The following is a 27,754-nucleotide window of genomic DNA, read 5'->3' on the forward strand; positions in this document are numbered from 1 at the left end:
ACTCAGGGTTTCTGGCCAAAACAGATACAATTGCTATTTACATTCACTCTGAGCCATCAGGGCCCAAACAATGACTGAGGAGGGCTTGGGCTGGGACCTATTGTTGGCCAATCAATGAGAACCAAAGTAATTTGAGTTTAAGGCATGGTCCTTAAGAAAGAAATCTAGTTGGTAAATCCCAACATATCTTGCGAAGTTTCAGTGATCAAAATTTACATTCCCATCTCTCATATATGCCCTCATCTCTCCTATGCTGCCACCATGCTGGTACATGTCCTCCTCACCTCAACTCTTGGACTATTACAACAGCCTTCTGGTTAGTCTCCTTGTCTCAAGTCTCTTCCCATTCCAGTCCCATACAGAGGGAGAGGAGGGGATCTATGACATATTACCACTTTAATCTTAATATTAGGTAGAAGTTATACACTTTAGAAAGAAATCTAGTTTTAAGAAATTTTTAAAACCCAATATGAAACTTCATTTATATTCCCTATAAATATATTATATTTATTATTATTATAATATTTATAGTATTATAATATATATTATATTATTATATATATAATATAAATATATTATATTTATAGTATTATAAAATATGCTGTCTCATTATAGAATTAGAAAATAACTGCAAACTTCTTCCTTTTACTTTCTATAAGAGAAAAAAATATTAATTTTAACAAAAACATCTTACTATGCCTGGAAGAGGTCAACTGCTTAGGGCCCCTAGAATGAAAAAGAAGCAGAGGTACTACTATTCAGAAGAATCTTTGTGTGTTGACCATTGAAGGCAAGATGAACTAAATAGGAACTATTAGATCTAGCTGAAATGATTTAGAACCAGTTTTTTATGCAAATTTGCATTTAGGTAAATATACATACCATAGCAGTGATTCTTAATCATTCTAGCTAGATCAAATAGGTATCTATCTCTCTATCTATTTATCTATCTGTGAGTGTGTACATGTGTGTGTCTGTCTTGTGTCAGGAGAGGAATTAACACCACAGATTTCCAGAATTCTTCCATTTAGTCAAGACCTATGATTTACTCCACAATAGAATAAAATATACTGCCCCTGTGATTAGATTCATGTGAAGCCACATTAACAGGGAATGGATTTTAAAATTGCGCATATACACAGAGAAGTTAAAACTACTAAATGAAAAGCTAAAGGCAACATTAAAAAAAAAACTATAATCCACCTTTTGCTTTTTAAAAAAGATGCTTTGGCACTACTGGTGGAGTTGTGAACTGATCCAGTCATTCTGAAGAGCAATTTGGAACTATGTCCAAAGAGCAGTCAAACTATGCATACCCTTTGATCCAGCAATACCACTACAATGTCTGTGTCCCAAAGAGATCATAAAAAAGGGAAAAGGACCCACATGTACAAAAATATTTATAGCAGTTCTTTTTGTGGTAGCAAAGAATTGGAAATTAAGGGGATGCCCATCAATTGGGGAATGGCTGAACAAGTTGTGGTATATGAATGTAAAGGAATACTACTGCACTATAAGAAATGATGAACAGGTAGATTTCAGAAAAACCTAGAAAGATTTACATGAACTGATTCAAAGTAAAGTGAGGAGAACCAGGAGAACACTGTACACAGTAACAGTAAATTTGTGTGAAGATCAACTAAGAATAACATAGCTCTTCTCAGCAACAGAATGATCCAGGACAATTCCATGATGGAAACTACTATCCACAACCAGAGAAAGAACTGATAGAGTCTGAATGCAGATCAAAGCACACTATTTTCACTTTTTTGTTGTTTTTTTTTTTTCCCTTTTGGTCTGTTTCTTCTTTCACAATATGACTAATGTGGAAATATGTTTTACATGACTGCACATATGTAACCTATTTAAAATTCTTACCTTTTTAGGGAGGGGGAGGAGAGGGAGAAAATTTTGAACTCAACATTTTCTAAAAATGAATGTTAAAAACTGTTTCTACAGATAAGTGGAAAAATATAATTTAAAAAAAGAAAAAAAAAGACCCTTTGGAATTCCTGCTCCAGCCTCTCCCCAACCAATGTGATTTTTCACATACCATATAGGTCACTGGGTCATTCAAGTCTGCTTACTCTTCCTACCACATCCTCATCAATATAAGCATACCCCACCCACCCCCCACCAAAAGCTACCAAGGTTGCCCAGCCACACTTCTTTCTCCCTCGTCTCATGATTCCAATTACAATGGTGACATGAAGGTTATAGAGGAGCCTACCTCTCTCATAAGCACCTCAGCCAAAGAGAAACAGAAAAGAATGTTCAAAACATAACAAAGACTAAGAGAGTTTACACCTGGGAAGACAATGTAGGCTCTGGTAAACAAAATGTAGCTTGAAAGCACTGAACCATGCCAGGGAAAATAGAAGAAAATATTGGATATAATGAAAAAAATATCATGGACTAACAGAAATCCAAGAGTTAATCCAAGAAAAAAGGATTAACTCTGCAACAAGTACAGGCAGAAGCTGGGGGGGGGGGGGGACGCGGGGGGGGGGGACAGGAAGACTTGGCCACAAAAACTATAAAAATAGCTGAACAAAAATGAACTTAAAAAGTGAAATTAGAAATGAAATAATAGCTGGGGAAGAAAAAATGGAAAGGAGAATAAATAGCTTAGAAAAGAAGTAAATTATCCAAGGAGTATACTCCCTAAAAAATAGAATGAAAAAATCAGAACTGAATGACTCCATGAAACAACAAGAAATCTAGAACAAAGTCAAAAGGTTCAAAAACCAAGAAAATTTAGGGTATCTACTATCAAAAACAACTGATCTGGAATAGAGGTCATAGAGAGATCATTTAAGAATCATCAGGATTCCTGAAAAAAAAAATGGCCAGACAAAAAACCTGAACATCATTTCAAGAAATAACAAAAAGAAAATGCCCAGATCTATTGGAAGAAATGGGTAAAGTGAAAATTAAAAGAATCCACGAAGCACCTGCTGGGAAAAAGAAAAAAAAACCCAAAAAACAAAAACCTAAACCACCCAGGAAGGTCAGCCAAGATCCAGAGTTTCCAAATCAAAGGAAAAATACTACAATTAGCCAGAAAGAAAGAGCTCAAGTGCCAAGGAACCAAAATCAGTATCACAAGACTTGACAGCAACTCCTGTAAAGGAGAAAATCTAGTAATACAATATTATAAAAACCTGCAAGATTGAGTACATTCCAAGAAGGGAGAAAGTGGCCTTCTAATAAATCAGATAGCAGGGGTCAGCTAGGCAGCACAGTAGATAGAGCACCGGCTATGCAGTTATGAGAACCTGAGTTAAAATATGGCCTCAGACACTTACTAGCTGTGTGATCCAAGAAGTCACTAAACTCCAATTGTCACTCCCACTCCCCAAATAAAATAAATCAAATGACATTCAAGAATTCTGTGTGAAAAGACTGGACCAAAAGTTTTGAAATGCTAACATGGGAAACAAAAGAAACCTTGAAGGGTAAATGCACTTCAACAACTGGAGGAGGATAGATGGTGATGAAGTATCTGCATTCAAATAGAAAAGAGATGTGTCCCTTCAGAATCCCAGTTTTCAAGAGTCATGGAAGGAGTTAAAAAAAAATATAGGCACAGAATCTGGGTGTGGTTTTGTTGTTTTTAAGGGTGGAAAGGAAGAAAAAGAGGACTATGCAAAGAAAGAAATGAGAAGGGGAAGCAATTTACCATCTCACAGAGATAAATTGCACAAGAAAAAGAATATACAATACGAAGGGAAGAATGAGAAGAAGAGGCATCTCATGATCCTCACTCTATGTGAACAGTGCAAAGGAGGGTTAAATACATGCACATCCACAATTTGACATATTAAATTTGACAAGAAAACAATCAGGTACAGAGAATATTGAGGGGAGAGCTAAAGAGGGAGGAAAGGTCCCAGCATACACAAAATAAACCTCAAATTTGGAGCATAAATGTAAAGGAGGGATTACAAAGAAAATAACGAAGTATAAAAACCAGAGATAAGTGTTTAGGTTTGGTGAGAAGAAGTGCAAAGGAGCAGGGACAGACCACTTCAGCCATAAACAACTATATTATTGATCAGATTCCTTCTCTTTCTCCATTCTCTTCATATTTGTAAGAAGGACTAAAAAGATTCAAAAAGTAAAAGAGGATATAACAAAAGGAAACATATAATTAACAATCATAAGAGAGACTCTAAATAGGATAGACAGTTATGAAATTGAAGAGGGCAGCAAAATGGATTAGAAAGCACTATCCAACCATATGTTATTTGCAAGAAGCACACTTGAAATATTATCTACACTTAAAACAAGAGTTGGTGCAGAATTTATTATGTTTCAGGAAAATTTTAAAAAGTATGATTAGCAATCATAATCTCAGACAAAGCAATAGTAAAAATAGACATATCTAAAAGAGACAAGCAAGGAAGTTACATTATGGTTAAAGGAGCTATAGTAATGGAATAACATCAGTACTTAACATATATACAAAAAATAGTAAGGCATCTAAGGACTTAAAGGAAAAAATAAACCTAACTAAAAAGAAGTAGATATCAAAACTACAAGTTAGGGTGTTCAATTTGCCCCTTTCATATTTAAATACTACATAAGAAAGAAGCTAAGGAGCTGAATTAATTTTAGTAAATTGAGATATAATAGCCTTCTGGTGACTAATGAATGGAAATTAAAGGAATATACACTTAATTGTACATGACACTTTTAGTCAATCAACAAGCATTTAATATGTGCCAGGCACTATGCTAAGCACTGGAGATACAAAGAAAGGCAAAAACATGGTTGTTACACACTTCACATTCTAATGGGGAGGCAACAACTAAATAATTATATACATACAAAATATATACAGGGTAAACTGGAAATAATATCAGAGGGAATGTACTAATATTGAAGACAACAGGAAAGGCCTCTTGCATAAGGTAGGTTTTCAGGTGCAACTTGAAGGAAGCCAAAGAAGTCAGGAGGTAAAAACAAGAAGGGAGAGTGTTCTAAGAATAGGAGACAGTAAGTAAAAATGCCCAGAGCCAGGAGATGAAATATCTCCTTCCATGACCATCAAGGAAGCCAGTGTAACCAGACTTCAGAATAACATGGAGGGGAATAAAGAGAGTTATGAAGGGATTTAAAAAAACAAAACAAAAGATTTTCTTTTTGATCCTGGAGGTTATAGGGAGCCATTGGAGTTTACTGAGTAGGAGAGTGACATGGTCAGATTTGTGCTTTAGAAGATCACTTTGGCATCTGAATGGAAGATGGACTGGAGTGGGAAGACTTGAGGCAAGGAGACCAATCAGAAGACTACCGCAACAGTCCAGTCATGAGATCATGAGGGTCTGCACCATACTGGTACCAGTATTAGAGAACAGAAAAGGACATATATGAGATGTTCTGAAGGTAATTAGATATGGGAAGGAAAGGTGAAAATAGTGAGGAATTGATGATAACACCTAAGTTGTGAGCCTAGGTGATTGAGAGAATGATAGGTCCTTGTTCTAGGATACATAATCTAATCAGCCATGTATCCCAGAACATACATAGTGTGTTGGTAAGCAAAATGGGCTCTTAGCACTTAGTTCAACAAGTGCCCTTGAAGAGTTTGGCTTCTGTTTGCTTTGAGTAATTCAGTGTATTTCATTGAGTCTTACTAAATGCTAAGCCCCAGGCTCTAACCCCTATTAGGTGTTAACCTAACCTATGTGGATGTGAACCTCCCAGGGTCCTAAGGGGAGGAGCTAACTCAAGAGCCAATCATAGCAGCCTAAGTTCTGGTCATTCAGATGACATTTGATGACGTCTGAAGCCCTATAAGAGAGGACAGAGCCATTTGTGCAGGGCTCTCACTTGTGCTGGTGTGCTGATGCAGAGACTACGGGCAGCTGTAGCTAAGGAGCCCTCCAGCTTGTAACCCGGATGCTGGGACTTTGTTAAACTCTGGTAACTATGTATTGGGATTTGAATCAGACAAGGTCTGTCTGTTGATGTTTGTACTCTGTTTATATTTTATTCTGAAGTTCAGGATGCTGGCTTTATCCCCTGAACTAAGTGAATGATATTTGTATGCTGAATTAAAAGTAAGCTTGTCAACCCCTTAACATAGCTTTCCTTAGTTAAGCAGATCAAAAGAACCTGTGCTTTTGCAGCATGCTGGTAGCATTCTTGTTGTTGGGGTTGTGTTGGTCTTCCACCCCCACAACAGCTGCTAGCCGGATTGCTGAAATAGTATCTTATCTCTTCTGCAATATGGATGCTTTCTCCACTAAAACCCACCCCAATGTGATGCACTGAATTGGAGGCAGGATGTGGATTTTTACTCTTCCCTCCTCTTTAGGTCTTGAGTTTTCTCATCTGGAAAATGAGAATAGATCAAATGACTTCTAATGCCCTTCCAGCTCTAGGTATATGAGTCCTCTCCCTCCTTCACTCAAGACTCTGCATTTAGTTTCCAAGATAGAGTGCCTCTTTGGACAGTCTCATATAGCTGCGTTCTCCATAGCCAGCCCAGAGGATTTGAGCTTCTCTAAAGAGAATTTTTTTAGTTAAGTTTTTAAAAAATTTATTTAGTATTTTATTTTGCCCCACTTACATGTAAAAAACAATCTTTAACATTTGTTTTCAAAACTTCTAAGAGATTTTTAATATTGCTTAAGGAAACCCTAAGTTTCTATTTCAAACAACACACGCATTCTTTACTCTTTCCTTTAAACTTTTATTTATTGTACAAATTATTTACACCATCAGCTGCAACTGCCCACGTGGATCGAACCCACCAATTTGTAGCAGGGACTGGCCCTTGCCTCAAGCTCATGAAACGTGCAGCCTTTTTCTTTGTTGTGAACTCAGTTAACCCCAAAGCACCTCAGTCACAAGGGAATAAATAAAAGTGCTGACCAAAAAAATACGTATCAAAAACTGCCAAAAAATTAATAGTCTTTCCCTTAATGTTCTGTACTGTCTTCCCCCACTGGTAAGTGCCAAGGGCAGGATGGGAAGATCGGATAGGGCCAAGAGCCTTTTTGGACTGAATGAAGGAGCAAGGTAAACTGGAGGCTGAAAAAAAAAACAATAGATATTAAGTACCAAAAGGGTTTCATTAACCAAAGACACTGAGGACCCACTACAGGTGTGGGGTTGACTTTAGAGAGCTATTAAGGAACCCAAGTCCCCCTAAGTGAATATTAAAACAGGACAGACTTCTAGCCAAGGAAATAACCTTAATTCCCAGCAGTAAAGGTCTCTGGATGGCCACTGGAATAGGGATTAGGGGATCCAGAAGAGGGACCACCACAGGAAAATCATAGAGGCAGTCCACATGCCCAAAGCTGGAAACCCCTATCTGGGCCTGAGGGATAAAGGGTTGTTCCTGTTTTCCAGGGTGGTGATTGCACCTGCCTTCCTACATCCTACTGGAAGAGGATGAAGGCAAGAAGCAACACCTTGTCTGGGTCCCTGAGGAGAGCAGTAAACATGGGGCATGGAGGATCTAGGAGTGCTAAGGCCCCAGCTGCAGGATTCTGGCTCCAGCAGATGGGAGAGGACAGCACCCTGGTCAAGAAAGAACAAATGACAGCTGAAAGAGACTGAAGCCACAGATGAGCTATAGCAGCTCAGGGAGATGGCAAGGAGTAGGGGTGAAGGGGCTTGTCCCTCCTGGTCCCCACCTGGAGGTTTCCAGGAGGCTGAGGTCCTGCCATAAGTTCTGTCTCTTCTTAGGACCCTTGTACTTGCTGGTTTTGGCAACAAAGATGGCTTGTAGTATTCTTGGTGTGAGTGCTCCACTGGGAATGGGTTTTCACAGCAAAGCATCCTTGAAAATGGAAACTTTTCAAATGGGAGAAATTTCTAATCTTGCAATTATCATTATTATTATTACTCAAATTTGTAATAAAAAAAAGGAGATCTTTCAAGAGAGATTTGCCAGTTTCAACCAGTCAAGACACTCAGAGCTTCTCAGAAACTAGCATTCATAATTTCTTTTTTCCCTTCCCCCTTGCTCATACCCCTCCAATCCCTGGTTGATAAGGACACAGCTCAATTTTTGACATTAAAGCAGTTGTCTTTTGAGCATATTCTCAGCACCCTGAACCTGAGAGAAAGGACATAGGAAGGCTTTACCACAGGTCAGTAGTGTGCCATAAGTTCAGGAATTCTAGATCCCTTTCTCCTTGCCTCAGTGCTTCCAGAATGGGGAAAATATTAAGAAAAAGGAATTCATATCTAGCAGGGATAGTAATCCTTTGCTAGAAAGATTTCTCCAGTAGAATTCAGATACATAATAAATAGGATCCCTATGCTAGAAAATTTTCTCTAGCAGGGTCTTAGGACAAGATACTGGTGCCATGCAAAAGATGGATTCACAGAACATAGCAGACTGTCCAACATAGAGGAAAGTGAACAGACCCAGCAGAACCTCTGTGGGAAAAGAAATCCAATGCACAGTATCAATGGCCTCCAAGCCAACCATGCACTCTAGAATGCCCCTTGATTCTACTACAGCTAAAGGTCGAGATATACCCATTATGTTCAATTTGAGAGGCTGTAGCTTTATCATCTTATATATTCTAAATTTGGTGTACTTTCCTCACCTGGCCTGAATTCAAGAGGGGGGAAAACAAACAAACAAACAAAAAACCCCATCAAAAGAACTCTTCTGGGGCTTTATGAGCTCTTCTGGAAATGCTTACACAAGTGGCTACTCTTCCAGTTCTGTACTCAGTGTCATAGGACACCAGGAGAAGGTCACCTTTGTGCTGCCAGTTCCCATTAGAGGTAGAACAACGCTATGGCCTATGTATGCCTGCTTTGCGCAGGGAAGCAAAGCAATGACCAGTCATGCTGGCCAGTTCCTATAGCAGATACTATGATCGTCTCTGCTCCTGATGAGAAAAGACAAAATCCTTTCCACAGAGAAGGTCTTGAGGCTGTGTCAGATCCCAAAGGGAAGAGAAAAGAGGGTTCCACTGGGAGCAATAGGAGAGGGAGCTAGAGCAAGGCATGGGCAGATATTAAGGCTTCCAGAGAGCCAGATGTCCGATGGAGCTCAAGAGCCCTTGGTGCACAGCCTTCTACAAGGCAGGTAGTCCCAACTACAGAAATCTTCTGCTCCCTGAGGATCAAATGGAATTCCTCTTCTCTCAGATGGATAACATGCCAAAAACTTCCAATATTTAGGTACCATACCAAAATGGCCTATGATGAGGAGAAAGAAATAATACAGGATTTCGGAGCAAGGCCTAGAGGTGGTAAAAAACTCCAGAAATAGGGGAGCATGCAACATCTTCTGGCTGACTGTGATGTCTGCCCTAAGGGCCAAAGGTTATGTCTGTGCTCTGCCTGAAAGGAAACTCTGCACCCAGGGCACTCTGGAGAACCCAGGGGTCAGATGGACAGTAGAAAAGTGGGTCAGAGCATGCCAAAGCCCTCGCAACCCTCACTGATGGCCAGTTGCAGCATTTTGTGCACATCTTCATATGAGTCATATGTAGGGAGGCACAACTGGTTGAAACTGGAAAGCAAGAAGAAAATCGATTAAAATATATTATTAATGACTGGTCACATAGGACAAGGGGTGCAAATACGTTCCTCCAAAAGGATGCCATTTCTGGTCCAACACTTACCATGTGTGTGCAGTGGGTAACGTGCTATGGGTTGGAGCTGCAATGATCTGGAATGAAGGACAGAGGGCAGCAAAGCCTCCGGGTGGCAACTGAGACGAACCAGTTGTGAACTGAAGCAACCTCGCCAATTCTTCCTGTGTGAGGCTAGAGACCACAGTCCAAAACCATCTCATTACCTGGCAAGAATAGCACAGAGTGAGAAAAATCAAGAAAAAGGGACTTATCCCAAAGATGATCAGCCTGTTGGTTTAGGGAATAGAAGAATAAATTCTGGGACATGCAGGAGTTACATGGGTAACACTGGGAATTGCTATTTCAAAAGTGTAAGGAAAGGAAGGATTATGTCAAATGATCTCTTCTAAGATTAGCTCTAATTGCTGCATGTGTACAAAGCACTGGCGATGGGATTGTTTCATTTTAAGACCAGGAGGGAATCTCATCCTATTCAGGAAGTGGAATGGTGCCAAAAGCAATTGTCTGGCATTGGAAGACCTTCCCAATATGGCCCCTTCCCACCTTTCCTCTTCTTACACTATACTCTTCACCCTCCACTCACTCTATAATGCAGTTTCCCTGGCCCACTTGCTGCTCCTCAAACATGGCTCTCCATCTTCCAACTCTTTTTAGTGGCTATCCCCCAAGCCTGGAACACTCTGCCTCCTCAGCTCTGCCTATTAAGTTTCCCTGGCTTCATTTGTGAGAGCTCAAAGCCCACATTCTGTAAGAGGCTTTTCCCAGTCCCCCACCTGCTTGTGCCTTTCCTCTGGAATTTCCTTCTATCTTCTCTGTATCTTGTTTGTCCCTAGCTATGTACATGTTTTCTCCTCCATTAGAAAGTCAGCTCCTTAATGGGAAAGACATTGTTTTTGTCTTTCTTTGTATCCCAAGAACTTAGCTCTGTGCCCGGCACAAAATAAGTGCTTAATAAATTGCTGGCTGAATGATTACCTAGATATCCCTTGACTGAAAGTAGTAAGCCTCAGTCTGGTCTACTTCAGCAGTCAACAAATGCTGTAATTAACCTTTTCTATGAATATTTATTAGCTGATTATTTGTATTTCCTACTGCATACTTTCCAATTTTCCTGATGCATGCACTAGAAAAGCCCCTAAGGATTCTGTTCCCCTAACATTTCAATCTCCTTACCTCCACTTTTCATGCCTTTCCATTAAACATGTCTACTTCTCTGATCCCCTTTAACCTTCTTCACAGCCTCTTATTCTGAATTCTCCAGTTTGTTTCTACTTTAAAATCTGTTTCCCAAATGACAAGGTGGGATGCCTGATATAATGAGGTACAATTTTTACTTCTGTTTATTTAAGAAAGAGGAGCTAATGACAAAATTTCTTTCTGAACAATAATAAAAAGCACTACAAAACTAATCATCATGTAATTATAGTGACCAAGCTTGGCTCCAAGGAAGAGATGAAAAAATGTATTCCCCATCTTTCATTCCAGAGGTGGACGACTATGGAAGAGAAACACCACATATACTGTAAAAACTCAGTTGATGATTTGGTTAGTTTTGCTGAACAGCTACTTTTTCTCCTATAAAATTTTTTTTTAATTACAAAGGTTGGCTGAGGGGGGTAGGGATAGGTTTGGAAATAAAGATGATATAAAAACAAAGTATTTAATTTTTTTTTTCATTTCAAAAATTTTTTCTATTTACCTTTTCCCTAAAATGCCATGAGCCTCCCACCACCACAGCATGTGCCTTGAAGTCAGAGACATTGATGTCACCAGTACCACACATCAGCAGCTAGAAGGAGATTGGTAAAAATTAATGGGAGCATACTCACCAACTCAGTGCTGTAACAAAAGGGTGTAATTTCTATTGGGTTTTCTTAGATGATCCTTCCCTATACTTTACTGAAGTAACTATCTAACCAATGATGCTACCACAAATTAAAATATATTTAAATGCGACCCATTTCCTAAACCAACGTACAAAAATCTTGAATAAAGAGATGATTATCTCAAGAGAATAAGTGAAAATTTTAGGAGAAAAAAGGCAAGGTCATAACCCTAACATCAAAGGTCTTAGAGGCCAAACAGTAATTGCTAGCTACTTCTGTGAAGAGAAATAACAAGAGTGGACAAGGAATACACAGCAGTTATTTAAGCCTTCCTCTGGGCCTTGCAGAGCACATCAGGAGCACTGAAGGAAGCAAGGAGGTGCTCCTGTCTCAATGGAAACACTCAAAGCAACCCTGAATGCTTCTGATACGCCTTCCTACCTGACTACAGTCATTTTAAAATTAAACTTTAATTCTCTCACCTTTAGCCCTTATCTTCCCCTCTTTCAAGCATATAAATGGAAAACTCTACTATACTAGGGATAATAAAAATATTAGTACATTAATAATTTCAGAGCTCAAACAATAATCTCGTTTGGTTCAAAATCTGAAAGATATTCAATACATAGTAAACAAAAAAAAAGATACAGTATTCATAGGCCATACAAACACCAGACCCAACTAAACCTATTAAATAATATCTTCCTACCACACGCACACACACACAGTCTATAGAACTAATCAACCAATGGTAATTTAAAATCATTAAAGAACTTTTCCTTTCCTTCTGCCCAAATATGACAATAGTAAATAAATATGACAATAGTAAAAGCAGAGGTGAGAGCTCTTCAACTCTAAAATAAGTTAACTTATTTCCCTGTTACAAACTTCAGGCAATTAATGTTAATTTCACTTAGATTCTCTATCACTTAGGTTCAAGATACCAGATAATACATAAATGCCATACAGACTACCCAAAAGGCACCACATTACCATGATCTAAGAAAATTCTATTAACAAGTACAAACAAACACAAGGCTGTTGAGGCCCTGATCTGTAACCCCATCCCTCCCCACTGCCTCAAAGCAGCATTTCCACTTTGCAGAATGCATAGTGTCTATAAAAAAATCAAGGCCTTTTTAAAAAAAATCTAAGCTTTTCATGTAGGTTGTAGGTATGAAAGAAATCATCTGTAAGCAGCAAACTGAATGTTCTTCTCACAGATAGTATAGACTTCAATTCTGTTCATCAAGGAGAGTTTGCCTTCTCGTCTACAGTAACCATTTTGTTTGTCACAGGATCTGAAATAAGAATATACTGCGTACAATCGTGTGATAGTGCTGTCCCAAATGTCATTAAGGCTGCTTTTAAATGCTTCTTGGTGGCTGATGTTATCAGACCTACAACTCAAGTTACTGAAGTTTCAAAGTTCCCAAGGTTTTGGGGAAAACCCTGGACACCATAAAATGAGCCTTTCATACTGCTCCTAAGTACCTCGATGGATCTCTAATTGCATCCAAGTTAACACGTCCTTCAACAGTGCAGATGCCAACCCATTTGCACCATCTACTCATCCAACATGATCACTCATTACAGGTGACTGGGCATTTTTAGGGTCTCTGTTATTACAGTCTAATGAAGACTGTAGACTAATGACTTAAAAAGTGTTCAGTGAAGAAAAGGTTGTGACAAAAGTAAAAATGACTCCTCTATAAAGGGCTTTCCCACTATATTCCATACCAGACACCCAATAAAATAACTGTTTATCAATATACACATTAATTAATTCAACAAACATTTACTGAAGTTTTACTAGTGTGCCAAGTATTGTATGCCATGAATCAAAGCAGGGCCTCAGAAATTCAAGCACTTACCTCAAGTTCATTCTCATCAAAAATAGCCAAAAGGTTTTCAGGAACTAATTCATTCAGGCCTGAAACAGAATAGTGAAACTCAAGTCAAATCTACAATGCTATTAAGGATGCTATAGCTATCAAACCAAAAAGAGCTGGCAAACACTTACCTTTTAAAAAATGTTCCACTTCATCTTTAACTTGGCTGGCCAGCCTATATTGTGCCAACAAATTTAGGTAGAAGGTTTTATTTGAGTTGGTGACTGGGACTTGAGCTCCTCCAGTCATGAGCTCTACAACCTGAAACAGGAATGAGACTTGAGGAATGGCTACAAAGACCAGACCACTACACTTCACTACAAGCTCTCACTATTCATCAAGCTCATTTCTCAACACATTTCCTCAAGCTCAACAAACCTTTTCATTATTTCTGTTTACAGCAATGGTTTTTTCTCTGGATTGCATCTCTAGGTATGTTTCCTTGTTTTAGCCATATTAGAGGGACAGTGCTGCAGATGGGAATCCTAACGAACTTACTGCTGAATGCCTCAACCTCTCAGTAGTCAAAGATTCAATCACCACTGATCTCACTTACTATTATAATGTCTATTCCTCAACTAAGCCATGAGTCTACAGGTCACATAGGAAGCAGAGAACACTGGGGTAAAGAGTGTCATAAAATATCACAGAAAGGAGAAGTGAGAGGTAGTCTAAAGAATTCTGCTACTTCAGGCTATAAAATTAGAAAAAGTTCTCAAAGTAGGAAAAGTTTTCCTAAACTTTTCTGTACTCTCTTCTCCAAAAAGGTATAGTGATGAGAACAAGACTTGGTGTTAAGAAGCATAGGTTCTTACCCCAGTTGTGCCACTAAGTAACTGGGGGACCACTGGCAAGTCATTTAACTTCTTTTGGCCTCAGTTTCTTATTCTACAAAGGTTAGAAAGATTCCTTTCAGCACTGAAATTATAGGATTCTTATCCCCACATTGTGTCTCCTTTCTAGTGGGAAACAACAAAGCTACACCAACTGGTAAAATGGGCAATCTGTTCAACAACTACTAGCTAGACTGGCATCCCTTTATCACTGCATGACTAAGGAAGAAGCTCCCATCCTTCTCTAGGGTGGTATAAAGAAGGGAATTAGGCTTTGGTCCTGCCTCTCACCTTATCCAGCTGCCCTGATTTATTGTATTTTTCTTCTGCAAAAACCAGCTCCATTTCACTCATGTCATTGTTGAGAATGAAACAAACCTTGGATTTATAAAATTCTGGATCATCAGTTTCAAAGTACTGAGAAGAAAGAAAAACAGGGAAAAGATACATGAATACTTGCTCTTCAACAAAAGGGAGCTTCATGTGGAAGAGGAACCCTATCCTTTTCACTTCCCCAACTGTAGGGACAGGCTCCAGATAGTCTCTAGAACTCATTTATGCCAACTAATCTTGAGCCTTTCTGCTGCATGGTATTCTTTTATTCTTCTCTGATATAACTTTAAAGTTACAATTCTTCCCTTCCCTCTTCAAGCCTTCTATACTTTTCCTCCTCTTCTCAAATCACTCAGATGAGGACCCTACCATCTCCTCCTTCACACCTTCACTCATGAAGACAAGACCCTTCTTGTCAAAGAAAATCCTTATACATGTATCCTTAATCCCACCCATTTCCCCCAGAAGATTGCACCTTATCTATCACGAACTTCAATTTCCCTGTTTCCTGGCTCCTTCACTGATGCCTACAAACATGCCAATGTCTCCTTTATCCTTAAAAATCCCTCATTTGCTAGCTATCATTCTATATCCCATTGCCTCTTCTCATCTAAAAGCTTTCTGAGAAAGCAATAAATGGTGCTTCCACTTCCTGTCCTCTCATTGCATTCTAAATCCTCTGCAACCCGGCTTTCAACCTCAATATTCAATTGAAACTGCCCTTTCCAAAGTCACCAATGATCTCTTAATCGCAAAATATAATGGCCTTTCTCACCTCTCTGCAATCTTCAGTACTGTTTTCTTCTTCTTTCCTCACCTTCTTCTCCTGAAGAATCTCTCTTCTCTAAGTTTTTGTGACACTGCTCTCTCCTGGTTTCCTACCTGACTTGTTCTTCACTGCTGGATCTTCCTCCAGGTGACATGCACTAACCATTGGTGTACCCCAAGGCTTTGATCTGGGTCCTCTTTTAGTCCATACTATATCATTTAGTGATCTCATTAGCAATGAGGGTTCAATTATCATCTCTATGCAAATAGTTCCCAAACCTATATATCTAGCCTAACTGCTCTCCTGAGCTCTAGTCAACAACTGCCTTTTGGATACCTCAAACTAGATGCCCCACAGACATTTAAAACTGAACATGTCCAAAAGAGAACTCATGATCTTTCTCCCTAACCGTCTTTTATCCCAAATCTCCCTCTTACTATGGAGAGTACCACCACCCTCCCAGTCACGCAGTCTCTAAATCAAGCCATAATCCTCAACTCCAAACTTGTATTTGCTCTACTTACCCTATCTATTTCTAAGTCTTGTCATTTCTACCTTCATAAGATCTCTAATATACACCCCCATTCTCTCTACCTATACAGACACCACCCAGGTGCGGGCTTTTATCACCTCAAGTCTGGACTATCACAATAGCCTTCTGCTTGGTCTTCCTATCTCAAGTTTCTCCCCATTCCAATCCATCTTCCATTCAAAAGCCAAAGTGGTCTGACCTTGTCATTCTCTTCTACTCAAACTCCAGTGGATCCTTATAATCTCCAGGATCAAAAATAAAACTGTTCATTTGGCTTTTAAAATCCTGCACAACCTGGCCCTTCATACCTTACCAATCTTCTTACACTTTACTTCGCACTTCCACCCATTCTATCATCAGAAACACTGTCCTCCCTTACAGAGGACACACACCATCTTCTCAACTATGACTTTTTGCTGGCTGACCCCCATGTCTGAAATGCTCTCTTTCCTCATCTCTGCCAATGAGTTTTCCTGGCTTTCTTCAAGCTCAAAGCTCAATCTATAAACAAGCTCCCTAAGAAAAATATGCCAGGACCAGCTGGATTTACAAGCAAATTCTACCAAACACTTAAAGAATAATTGATTCCAATATTATAAACTGTTTAGAAAAATAGGTAAGGGAGGAGCCCTATCAAATTCTGAGAAGAACAGTAAGAGAATGAACAAAAAAAAAATCTAAAGTAAGGCAACCTATATTACAAAAGAATTTGGTACTGGCTAAGAAATAGAGTGGTGGATCACTGGAACAGATTAGATACACGATACACAGCAGTAAATTACCATAGTAATCTAGTGTTTGATAAACTCAAAGATCTAACCTTTGGAGGTAAAAACTCATCATTTGGCAAAAACTGCTGGGAAAACTGGAGGGCAGTTTGGCAGAAACTAGGCATATAAAGGGTGATATCATAAGTAAATTAGGGGAGCATGGAAAAATATACTTGTCAGATCTATGGATAAAGGAAGAGTCTATACCAAACAAAAGACAGAGAGGATCATGGGAAGAAAAACAGGTAATCTTTATTACATGAAATTAAAAAGTTTTTGCACAAACAAAAACAAGGCAGACAAATGAGAAGGAAAGCAGGAAACTGGGCGGTGGGCGTGGGGTGGATTTTACAGCAAGTTTCTTGGATAAAAGTCTCATTTCTCAAATATATAGGGAACTGAGGCAACTTTATAAAAATAAGAGCCATTCCTCAACTGACAAATGGTCAAAGGATATGAACAGGCAGTTTTCAGAAGAAGTCAAAACTATCAATAGTCATATTAAAAAAATGCTCTGAGAAATACAAATTAAGACAACTCCAAGTTACCACCTCACACCTATCAGATTGGTTAACATAATGGAAAATAAAAATGACAAATGTTGGAGAGGACGTGGAAAAATCGAGACATTAATATGCTATTGGTAGAGCTGTGAACTGGTTAACATCAGATTGGTTAACATAATGGAAAATAAAAATGACAAATGTTGGAGAGGACGTGGAAAAATCGAGACATTAATATGCTATTGGTAGAGCTGTGAACTGGTCCAACCATTCCAGAGAGGAACTTGGAAATATACCCAAAGGGCTCTGAAATTATGCAAACCACTCTTAGTTCTATATCCTAAAAAGATAAAAGAAAAAAGGACCCATATGTATAAAAATATTTACAACAGCTCTTTTTGTGATGGCAAAGAATTAGAAACTGAAGGAATGTCTATTAATTAAGGAACAGCTGAACAAGTTGTAGTATGATAGTGTTGGAATACTATTGTGCTATAAGAAACAAAGAGCAGGATGGCTTCAGAAAGAACTGGGAAGACTTACATGAGCTGATGGAAAATGAGGTTAGCACACACAGTAACAGAAATATTGTAACAACACTGAAAGATCTTTCCTATTTCCTAGCTACTCTGATCAATACAACAATCCACTACAATTCCAAAGGACTCGTGATGAAAAATGCTTTCTAACTCCCGAGAGAGAACTGATGATCTCTGAGTGCAGACTGAAGTAGACTTTTTTCACTTTCTTTTTCACAACATGGCTAATGTGGAAATATGTTTTGCATAATGTCATATGTATAATGGGTATCCTATTTCTTGTCACTTAGGTTCACTTTGCCTTCTTCAATTCCTTCCTCTCCCTCATCCTTCATATCCAATCAATTACCTCATTTGGTCAATTCTCTATCCATGACTTTTCTTGGAGTACAACCACTGCATTACCTCCACCTTCACCTCTCTCACCTGGATTGTCATAAGAGCTTCCTGATTGGTCTCCTTGCTTCTAGTTTCTCCCTTCTCCAAACCATATTCTACAAAGCTACCAAAACCATCCTAAAAGCACATGTCTTCCTGTGTCACTCTCATAGATCAAGAATTTTCTATGGCTTCCTATCAAGCCTAGGATAAAAGAATCTTTCAGCTTGGCATTTAAAGTCCTTTCTAATATGTTTTCCCACCACCTTTCCAGACATTTTACATTGCTATCCTTTATATATTTTTTGTTCTACATGCCCTATTTGCCATTCCCTGAATTCAGCGTTCCATATCTTACCTCCCTGTCTCTGCCCAAGCTGTCTCATATACCTAGAAGGCATCTCCCTCACTGTCACTTCTTATAATACCTAGCTTCCTTTAAAATTCAGCTCAGGTCCTACTTCCTATAGGAAATCCTTCCTCATCTTCTTAGTTGTTAGTGTTCCTGACCTGCTCAGATTATCTTGTATTTAACTATCTGTTAACACGTAACAGCCCCCAGTATAACGTAAGCTTCTTGAGGGCAGGGACTTTGACTCTTATTTGTCTTTATATCTTCCGCAGCAAGCATACAGAAAGCGCTTAATACAAGTTTGCTGAATTGAATCAAACTGAATAGAAGCCTGGAGCTTTACTGTGGAAAACACACACCCAGATGTGTTACCTTGTAATGCATGCGAAGTCCTATGATTTGAGCCAGGAAAGAACGAGTAAAACGAGCTCGTACCAGTTGCTTGTAAGCTCCTCCTAAAGATGATTCATAGAGACACTTGCCTACAAGACGCCCTGCAAATTCATATAACTTTAGCCGGAGATGAGGAGGTCGGTTCGGGTTTGGATGCACCTATCAAAAGAAAAGAGATTTCAAGGGCTCTGTCCCTTGGCCCCAGGATTAGGAGATATCATAAAGAAGAACTCAGCGTTAACAAATGGAAAGCCCTCAAAACTGTCATAGGCTTTTTTTTTTTTTTTAGCAATTTAGGACTTTTTGTCACTTAAGTAATTCAAAGTAAAGGCACACTCCCCTCCTTTCTTTGCGGAGGTAGGGAGGGGGCTATTGGTGTGGAATACTACATATAATTCTGGACTTAGCTGATATATTTAGTTTTGCTGAACTTTTTTTTATTCTCTGTTATAAGACAAGACTATCTGGGTAGGGAAGGGTTACAAACTAAAAAATGAAGATAATGTAAAAGCAAAAGCTATAATTTTGAGTAAGAGCTTTGAGCTCAAGCTCCCTATCTTTCTATTGCAGCTCCAATTCCTACTTCTCATCTGAATTAAATAAGGTACATCTTCAGGCTTTGAATTGCCTTGAAAAGGACCTCTTCAAGACTGAATCATTCTGGGGGCGGAGCCAAGATGGCAGCTGGAAACCAGGGACTAGCGTGAGCTCCCCGCCGAGTCCCTCCAGAAAGGTATAAAAAACGGCTCTGAACCAATTCTAGAACTGTAGAACCCACGAAACAGCAGAGGGAAGCAGGGCTCCAGCCCAGGGCAGCCTAGATGGCCTCTGGGTGAGGTCTATCCCACACGGAGCTGGGAGCAGAGCAGAGCCCAGCATGAGCGGCACGGACCAACCAGACCAGGAGCCCGGCGGAATGTGCCCTAGTGCCCTGAATCACTGAGCTGAAGCAGTTACCAGACTTCTCAACCCACAAACACCAAAGACAACAGAGAAGGTTAGTAGGAAAAGCTGCTGGAGTGGAAGGAGTTCACGGTTCAGCTACCTCCCCGGGGGCAGTGGAGGTGGGGCAGCTACAGAAGTACAGCTGCAGTTGCTTCCGGCCCCAGGCCCACCTGGTGGGAGGAATCAAGTGGCAGATCACAGCAGGAGTGCACAGCCTGCTGAAGATCTAAGTCCAGTCCAGGTTGGGGGTTCTTGGGGAAGGAAGAGTGCTGGTGTGGCAGAGATGGCACATCCCCCTAAGTGTGGAAGATAATTCTCTTAACTACACAAGCAGTCATACCCCGCTGAAAAACTCAAGAGTCAAGTTAGTTGGCTGGGAATATGGCCAGGCAGCAAAAACGCACCCAGATTCAGTCTCAGACTTTGGATTCTTTCTTTGGTGACAAAGAAGACCAAAACATACAGCCAGAAGAAGTCAACAAAGTCAAAGAGCCTACAACAAAAGCCTCCAAGAAAAACACGAACTGGTCTCAGGACATGGAAGAACTCAAAAAGGATTTGGAAAAGCAAGTTAGAGAAGTAGAGGAAAAATTGGAAAGAGAAATGAGAAGGATGCAAGAAAACCATGAAAAGCAAGTCAATGACTTGCTAAAGGAGACCCCAAAAATACTGAAAAATATACTGAAGAAAACAACACCTTAAAAAATAGACTAATTCAAATAGCAAAAGAGCTCCAAAAAGCCAATGAGGAGAAGAATGCCTTGAAAGGCAGAATTAGCCAAATGGAAAAGGAGCTCCAAAAGACCACTGAAGAAAATACTACCTTAAAAATTAGATTGGAGCAAGTGGAAGCTAGTGACTTGATGAGAAATCAAGATATTATAAAACAGAACCAAAGGAATGAAAAAATGGAAGACAATGTGAAACATCTCATTGAAAAAACCACTGACCTGGAAAATAGATCCAGGAGAGATAATTTAAAAATTATTGGACTACCTGAAAACCATGATCAAAAAAAAGAGCCTAGATATCATCTTTCAAGAAATTATCAAGGAGAACTGCCCTGATATACTAGAGTCACAGGGCAAAATAGAAATTGAAAGAATCCACCGATTGCCTCCTCAAATAGATCCCAAAAAGAAATCTCCTAGGAATATTGTTGCCAAATTCCAGAGCTCCCAGATCAAGGAGAAAATACTGCAAGCAGCCAGAAAGAAACAATTTGAGTATTGTGGAAACACAATCAGAATAACCCAAGATCTGGCAGCTTTTACATTAAGAGATCAAACGGCTTGGAATACGATATTCTGGAGGTCAATGGAGCTAGGATTAAAACCAAGAATCATCTACCCAGCAAAACTGAGTATCATGCTCCAAGGCAAAATATGGACTTTCAATAAAATAGAGGACTTTCAAGCTTTCTCAGTGAAAAGACCAGAGCTGAATAGAAAATCTGACTTTCAAACCCAAGAATCAAGAGACGCATGAAAAGGTAATCAAGAAAAAGAACAAGAAAAAGAAATTGCAAGGGACTTACTAAAGTTGAACTGTTTTGTTTACATTCCTACATGGAAAGATGACGTGTATGATTCATGAGACCTCAGTATTAGGGTAGCTGAAGGGAATATGCATATATATATATATATATATATATATATATATACACATATGTTTATGTATATACATATATAAGTGAATGTGTATGTATCTAGAGAGAGAGAGAGAGAGAGAGAGAGAGAGAGAGAGGACACAGGGTGAGGTGAAGATGAAGGGAAGATATCTAAAAGAAATAAAATCAAATTAAGGGATGAGAGAGGAATATATTGAGAGAGGGAGATAGGGAGAGATAGAATGGGGTGGATTATCTCGCATAAAGGTGGCAAGAGGAAGCAGTTCTGTGGGAGGAGGGGAGAGGGCAGGTGAGGGGGGAATGAGTGACTCTTGCTCTCATCAGATTTGGCCTGAGAAGGGAATACCATATATACTCAATTGGGTATCTTACCCCACAGGAAAGAAGAGGGAAGAAGATAAAAAAAGGGGGGATGATGAAGGAGAGGACAGATGGGGGTGGAGGTAATCGAAAACAAACACTTTCGAAAAGGGACAAGGTCAAGGGAGAAAATTCAATAAAGGGGGATGGGTTGGGAAGGAGCAAAATATAGTTAGTCTTTCATAACATGAGTACTGTGGAAGGGTTATACATAACGATACACACGTGGCCTACGTTGAATTGCTTGACTTCTTAGGGAGGGTGGGTGGGAAGGGAGGAGGGGAGAGAATTCGGAACTCAAAGTTTTAAAAAGAGATGTTCAAAAACAAAAAAAAAAGTTTTTGCATGCAACTAGAAAATAAGATACACACAGGCAATGGGGCGTGGAAATTTATCTTGTCCTACAAGAAAGGAAGGGAAAAGGGGATGGGAGGGGAGTGTGGTGACAGAAGGGAGGGCTGACTAGGGAACAGGGCAACCAGAATATATGCCATCTTGGAGTGGGAGAGAGGGTAGAAATGGGGAGAAAATTTGTAATTCAAACTCTTGTGAAAATCAATGCTGAAAACTAAATATATTAAATAAATACATTTAAAAAAAAAACACTGAACCATTCCTATCACATCCTGCAATGCCACTTTATTCTAATCTCCTCACACTCTACAACAAGACAGGGATGAACAACCTCTTAACATTTAGTTGCCCCCTGAGAAGCTGGTAGGAAAAAAGCCCAGAGAAGATGAAGAGTGATCCTAAGCATAACTTAGGGGTCTTCTCCAATCCAAGATGGGGATGTATCTGTACTCTTCCAACAACCCAGATTTTTTGATACAGTTCACACTACAGAACTGGGTGGTGGACTCTGAAATTTCTGTTTCTCTTTCTCTCCTTTGCCGTTTCCTTCTGATTTACAACCAATGCTGGCTTGGGGTCTCTTTGCTCCCTGGAGACAACACAAGCTGTATGTCGAATGAAACACATATCTATGATATATTTTCTTCCCATCACTTTACTTCTTTAGAAAGGATGTTTTCACCTGTGCAGGCGTTTTCTTCTTCCCCTAAATAGCTACTGCTTTACCTACTGACAGAAGCTACTGATCAGTTATTATAGTAGTAGTAGTTGCACACATTTATATGATGCTTTAAAGTTTATAAAACATATTCCTTACAACCCTCTAAGGTAGGTAGTGTAAGTGGTATTATTCCCATTTTTCTGAATGAAGAAACTGAGGGTCAGAGTTGGAGATGGAATTGGAACTCATGCCTGAAGTCCGGGGCTTTTGTTAGTACATCTTGTTGCCTCTCTCCATCATACTGCCTATTCTCAGGCCTCATATTTCTTTCTCTTCCTCTCAGCTGACCCAGAAAGAGATGTTCAGTAAACTACACAGTGATCTGACTGGATTTCCAATCTGGAATGCTTGCAGAAGAGATCTCGGACCAGCTGCCTGTCTCTAACATTCTAATTTTGTTTCTTTTCACTAGGGAGTGAGCTCCTCTACCTCATTCTTCCTTGAAGAAGTACAGGAGGGATTTTCTGGAGCAGCACCAAAGAATTATCCTTGTGGCCTGGAGGTTTCTCTGAGATATATTTCTGACTTGCTTCTACAATCTCCTTTATACTGCTGTATATCACTTTGAAAGCACTTTCTAAATTGGGCTTGGGGAATCATCTTGCTTTTGCAGCTGTTTTCTGTGATTGGCTGATGCTTATTTAATCTTGGTTCAGCCATAATCTTCACTTCTAGAAAAATCAGGCCAGATGGCCCAACTTCCTCCTTCAGGTGAGATGAGCAACTCTTTTTATTTGAGAGCTGTCTGGGTGACCACTATATTTGGTCTCAAAGGTACAGGTGACAGTCTGATAGTCACAACTTCGTTAGCACCTAGAATGGGCTCTCTTTCATTCCACCCCCTCCCCAAATATAGAAAGATATAAAAAGTTCCTATTCTGGATTAGTCCAAAGGAGTGATTACCTCTAACTAGGTTATTTCATTTGATATTTGAAACCCCAAATCATTTGTCCCCTCTTTTCTCCTTGTTCCTCTCTCCCTGAGAAAGAATAGAGAGCTGGTCCCTGGATCTGCTGCAAACTGGTGGATTTTGTCTCATTTACGAGTTAGACCCCAACGAACTTGAGACAGCGCTTATGCTGCCCACCTTCAGTTTTATGTGTCATAACTTTTACCACTTTCTATGTATTTTGTATGCAAACTTTTTTACAATTAAAAATCAATTTTCTGTTAAAAAAAAAGCTAACAGAAGGTCAAAATGTATCCTTCCCTTATTAGCAAAAATAGGTAACACACATTGTGTAACATTACAAATATCATCAAACATGGTGGATATGCTATTTGGTTTTCTGCTGAGCTTTTTTTCTCATTTTTTTATTTTATGTTTACAAGGAATAACTTGCTGGGAAGGGAACACTGGAAGGATATATTCAAAAATGAAGGAGATCGAACAGAAAAGCTAGCAAAAAATAATTTTTTAATCTGAAAAAAAAAAGAGTGAAGGTTATGAAGAACAAAGAGAGATTTAAAATCAGTGCTTCTTAGCAATTTACACCGGAAAACTTAGTTTGCCTCTTTTCCTACACAAAAAAAGTAGCAACAACACTGGATGCTAACCCCTTGAATTCTCCCAGTTAAAGTCTATTTCTGTATGGGGACCAAAGATGCAGGTTTGCTGATTAAGGTATCCTTTGAGAAGAGATCATGGACTAGAACAATATTTATTATGATAATAACAAGTAGTAGTAGTGATAGCAATTGCATTATCATTTCTTTCATTCGAATGGGTTATCTGGCAACATGTCAAATTCTTCCCATTTTAGAGATGCCAAAACTAAAGACAAAAAAAGTAGAAACAGCCTGATTAATTCGCACGTTGAATCAACATCAAGGCCAAGAAAAGAACCTTGGTCTTCAGACTACTAAACCAGCACCCTGATGTATGTACCTTGTTAGTTTTGCCATTTGATGCACAGCTCTCCCCCCACTCCCAACCCCCATCCCACTCAGGGAAAGCAACAGACTCACCAGAGCTTGGTTGTTGTCACTGAATCGAGTGAAGAGTTGATTTGTGGTGTCAAATAATGCTCGGCAGGTTAGCTCAAACCACTCCCGGCGAGGGCCTCCCCAATCCAGAGCTAGACAATAAAACAAAGAAAACTCAGTCTGGGGCCTACAGCAACTTAATTTCCTTTATTTTTTTGCCTTGTTCTAGTCCCTCTCCTTCCCCTCTCTCCCTGCCCCCCAAAAACACACACACATATAGAACTAAAATACAAAGGTTTATGAAACTTGGCCCCCATCTATAGAATAACAACTACTTTGGCCACTGAACTGTGTGCCCCCTAGTGTAGATACACAGAAAGACAAAAAACTAGAAAAGCAGTTCATTTTCCTTTGCCTTCCAATCAATAAAAACTCTAGGCTTCAAATTTTTACACCTCCTCTTTTCACTTTCCCTCATGTTCATGCTCTTTAGGCTCTACACTGCCATGTGAACTTATAATGTTATCGCTCCTTTTCTGGCTCACTGCCTATTCTTTTCTCTCCAGAGGGAAAAAGGGGACATCCCAAAGATGGAAAATAAAAACACCCAAGTCACCTTCTTCATCCTGGAAAATTACTTCAAAATTCTTACTCCAATCTGAAATGGAGAAATTCCGAGTGGCTTTCAGAGACTGGAGGGCAATGAAAGAGAGAAAACTATCAACATACTGGCATATCAGAAATGCTGAGGTCAAGAGCAAGGCTGTGCCTATTCAAACCCAACAACAAGAAGAAATGTCATAACTGGAAGTAAGCTAATTTAATAACATCTCACATATACAGAGCACAAAGCTTCAAAGCAAATTGATTTTTAAAAAATATTAAAATATCTTTCCATTGGAAGGAAAGGTTAGAGCTTATAACTTTGACTTTACTGATAGGAAAATTGAGGTCCAGAGAAATGAGCAAACAGTGAAAACTACTCAAGTCACTACAATAACCAAGGATGGCCTCTGGTTTCTAGCTTGAAGTCCCCCTCTATCCACAAGACAACTTTCTCTAGCTACAAAGCTGGGGGAAAGACAGGGAATGAGGACACAGCAAGAACACAGTGAAGGAAAAGAGACTTTCTACTGGGCTATCCAGAGCCAAACACTCAGAGTTTCTGGAGAGAAGCCAAACTTACCCACTCCAAGGGAATGTATGAATTATGCTAATGTCTGGGCAACTGAGAAAGACACATCAGAGATCCATTTTCTGATTGACTATCAGTACAAGAGAAATGAGTTCCTTTTAACCCAACAACATCTCTTCTCATCTCTTATCAAGTAATTTATTTCCTTGATAATTTTAACTACATCCTCCTGGCCTATACATATACATAAGATTTCTTAAAAGCTCTTTTTATTTAGGTTTTAAACTCATTGTGCTGCCCAGTCTAGTTCTTTCACTACTATATGTCAAAGAAAGAATGACAAAGGAGACCATTTTAAGCAATAAACAGGAAGAGCATCTGACTACATTCAGAAGCGCAAAGGGGTCTCTGGAGTTTCTAGGGAAATAAAACATTACTTACAGACTCCAACAGGGTGTGTCTGCTGACCTTCAGTGTGACCTTCGAGTGTGGCCTTTTCATGTGCACCTGCCGAAGCTCTCGCTGGAAGAAGTTCACCTTGTCCTGAAAGGTCTCTGAGCCTCCTGGGAAGCAGTAGGACCCATTGTGGTCATAATCCCATTACAAAGTGTGCCTGACAAATCCAATTCTACATTCTTATACCTTGGGTTGTTAGTAAACCTTCCCTCCTCATTAAGAATCCCAAGCCAACTTTACCTATGTTTTTATGGAGAGAACGGATAAAAGTGGCTGCTAAGATGTTCCTTTCCTTACAGCTAAGCTCTACAGGAGGCTGGATCCCATCATCTACCACTAATGTAAGCAGCTTATGCACAGGGTCAGGTCCATGGTATGAAAACTATAAGGAAGGGGGAAAAAAACACATAAATTCAATGTCAGAACTGTTAATCTGCCAGATCAACCCAGCAAAACCCCTCATGCCCCAAGCTGGCCACACACCATCAAAGAAAGTCTAGTGCCAAAGCAGGATGACTGTAGTAAGCACCACTGCTCCAAAATACTGCTTTGAGGTCTCATGAAATCTAAGTTCAAAATAATTTTCGTCCATCACGGCTGTGGGAACAGATTTTGAGAACAAAAGGCACAGGTAGCTCCATATGCAGCACAAGATGAAGAGAGTTTATTCTTCAAAGTCCCTTTCAAGCCTAGGATTATAGACTAAAGATTTTGAGAATAACAGCTAGGTGAGTCTAACTGCCACAAGTTAGAAAAGAATACGTCTGTTTAGATTGTTTGGGGGAAGCTTACTCTTAACACAATGCCCCATTCCAGTTTCTGGGCAAAATTTTATCATTTCTCTGAGTCTATGTAGGGAAAGGAGCAAAAGGATGTATATAAATGCTAAGTCTACCGATTAATATTCAGTACAGGCTAATAAAATATAATCTTACAGATAAATTCTAGCACTAATAAGCCATTAGTGCTAGAATATTCTGAACTGCTAATAAACTCCTATGAGGCATTTCCTTCTATAATTTACATATTCCTAATGCTAATTTAGTAGAGATAATATTCCTTCATTTGGCAACAGATTCCACGTACAGTGAAAACCTCCAGATCCATCAGAAGCTCTCCCAAGAAAAAAGGGAAAGAGAGTTGAATCAGGCATGGTGGTGTACACCGTGTAATCCGGGATACTGTGTGAATCTGGCGGATGCTGAAGCATCCCCTGAGCTCAGGAGTTCTGAGTTGCAGTGGACTAAGTTGATCAGATGAACACATTAAGTTTTGCAATTAATATGGGAGGGCAGGAGGTAGAAAGAAGCACAGGTTGAGAGAGAAGGGATTGGAGGTGTTTTCAAGTTGCCCAAGGAAAGGCAAATTGGTCCATGTTAGGAACAGAGCAGGTTAAAGCTCCTATGTCAATCATAGTGGGACTGGGCCAGTATATAGGCCCTGCACTTTCAGTCTGGGCAAGATAGGGAAATAGTCTTTTAAAAAAAAAATTGTTCAATACAGAAAAAACACAAAGCTCAAC

At 39.5% G+C, this 27,754-nt stretch overlaps 1 protein-coding gene across 7 annotated transcripts in view; it reads right to left on the bottom strand.

Annotated features, from left to right (window-relative positions):
• Nucleotides 1-6,689: 6,689 nt before the first annotated feature.
• Nucleotides 6,690-27,754, bottom strand: part of AREL1 (apoptosis resistant E3 ubiquitin protein ligase 1) — a 70,237-nt gene continuing 49,172 nt past the window's right edge. For 5 of the 7 annotated variants that reach the window (XM_036735181.1, XM_036735177.1, XM_036735178.1 and 2 more), the window contains 11 exons: nt 26,473-26,614; nt 26,218-26,339; nt 25,258-25,333; nt 24,684-24,793; nt 18,684-18,863; nt 14,427-14,552; nt 13,434-13,563; nt 13,285-13,343; nt 11,284-11,373; nt 9,612-9,787; nt 6,690-9,499 (listed from right to left, as the gene is read on the bottom strand). In XM_036735181.1, the coding sequence (XP_036591076.1) occupies nt 9,397-9,499; nt 9,612-9,787; nt 11,284-11,373; nt 13,285-13,343; nt 13,434-13,563; nt 14,427-14,552; nt 18,684-18,863; nt 24,684-24,793; nt 25,258-25,333; nt 26,218-26,339; nt 26,473-26,614 (1,314 nt within the window). In that variant the 3' untranslated portion in view covers nt 6,690-9,396. The remainder of the gene's footprint in view (nt 9,500-9,611; nt 9,788-11,283; nt 11,374-13,284; nt 13,344-13,433; nt 13,564-14,426; nt 14,553-18,683; nt 18,864-24,683; nt 24,794-25,257; nt 25,334-26,217; nt 26,340-26,472; nt 26,615-27,754) is intronic. The other 2 variants (XR_005008951.1, XR_005008950.1) reach the window with 2 other exon arrangements.

The sequence above is a fragment of the Trichosurus vulpecula genome, chromosome 8 (assembly GCF_011100635.1).
Source record: "Trichosurus vulpecula isolate mTriVul1 chromosome 8, mTriVul1.pri, whole genome shotgun sequence".
NCBI lineage: Eukaryota > Metazoa > Chordata > Mammalia > Diprotodontia > Phalangeridae > Trichosurus > Trichosurus vulpecula.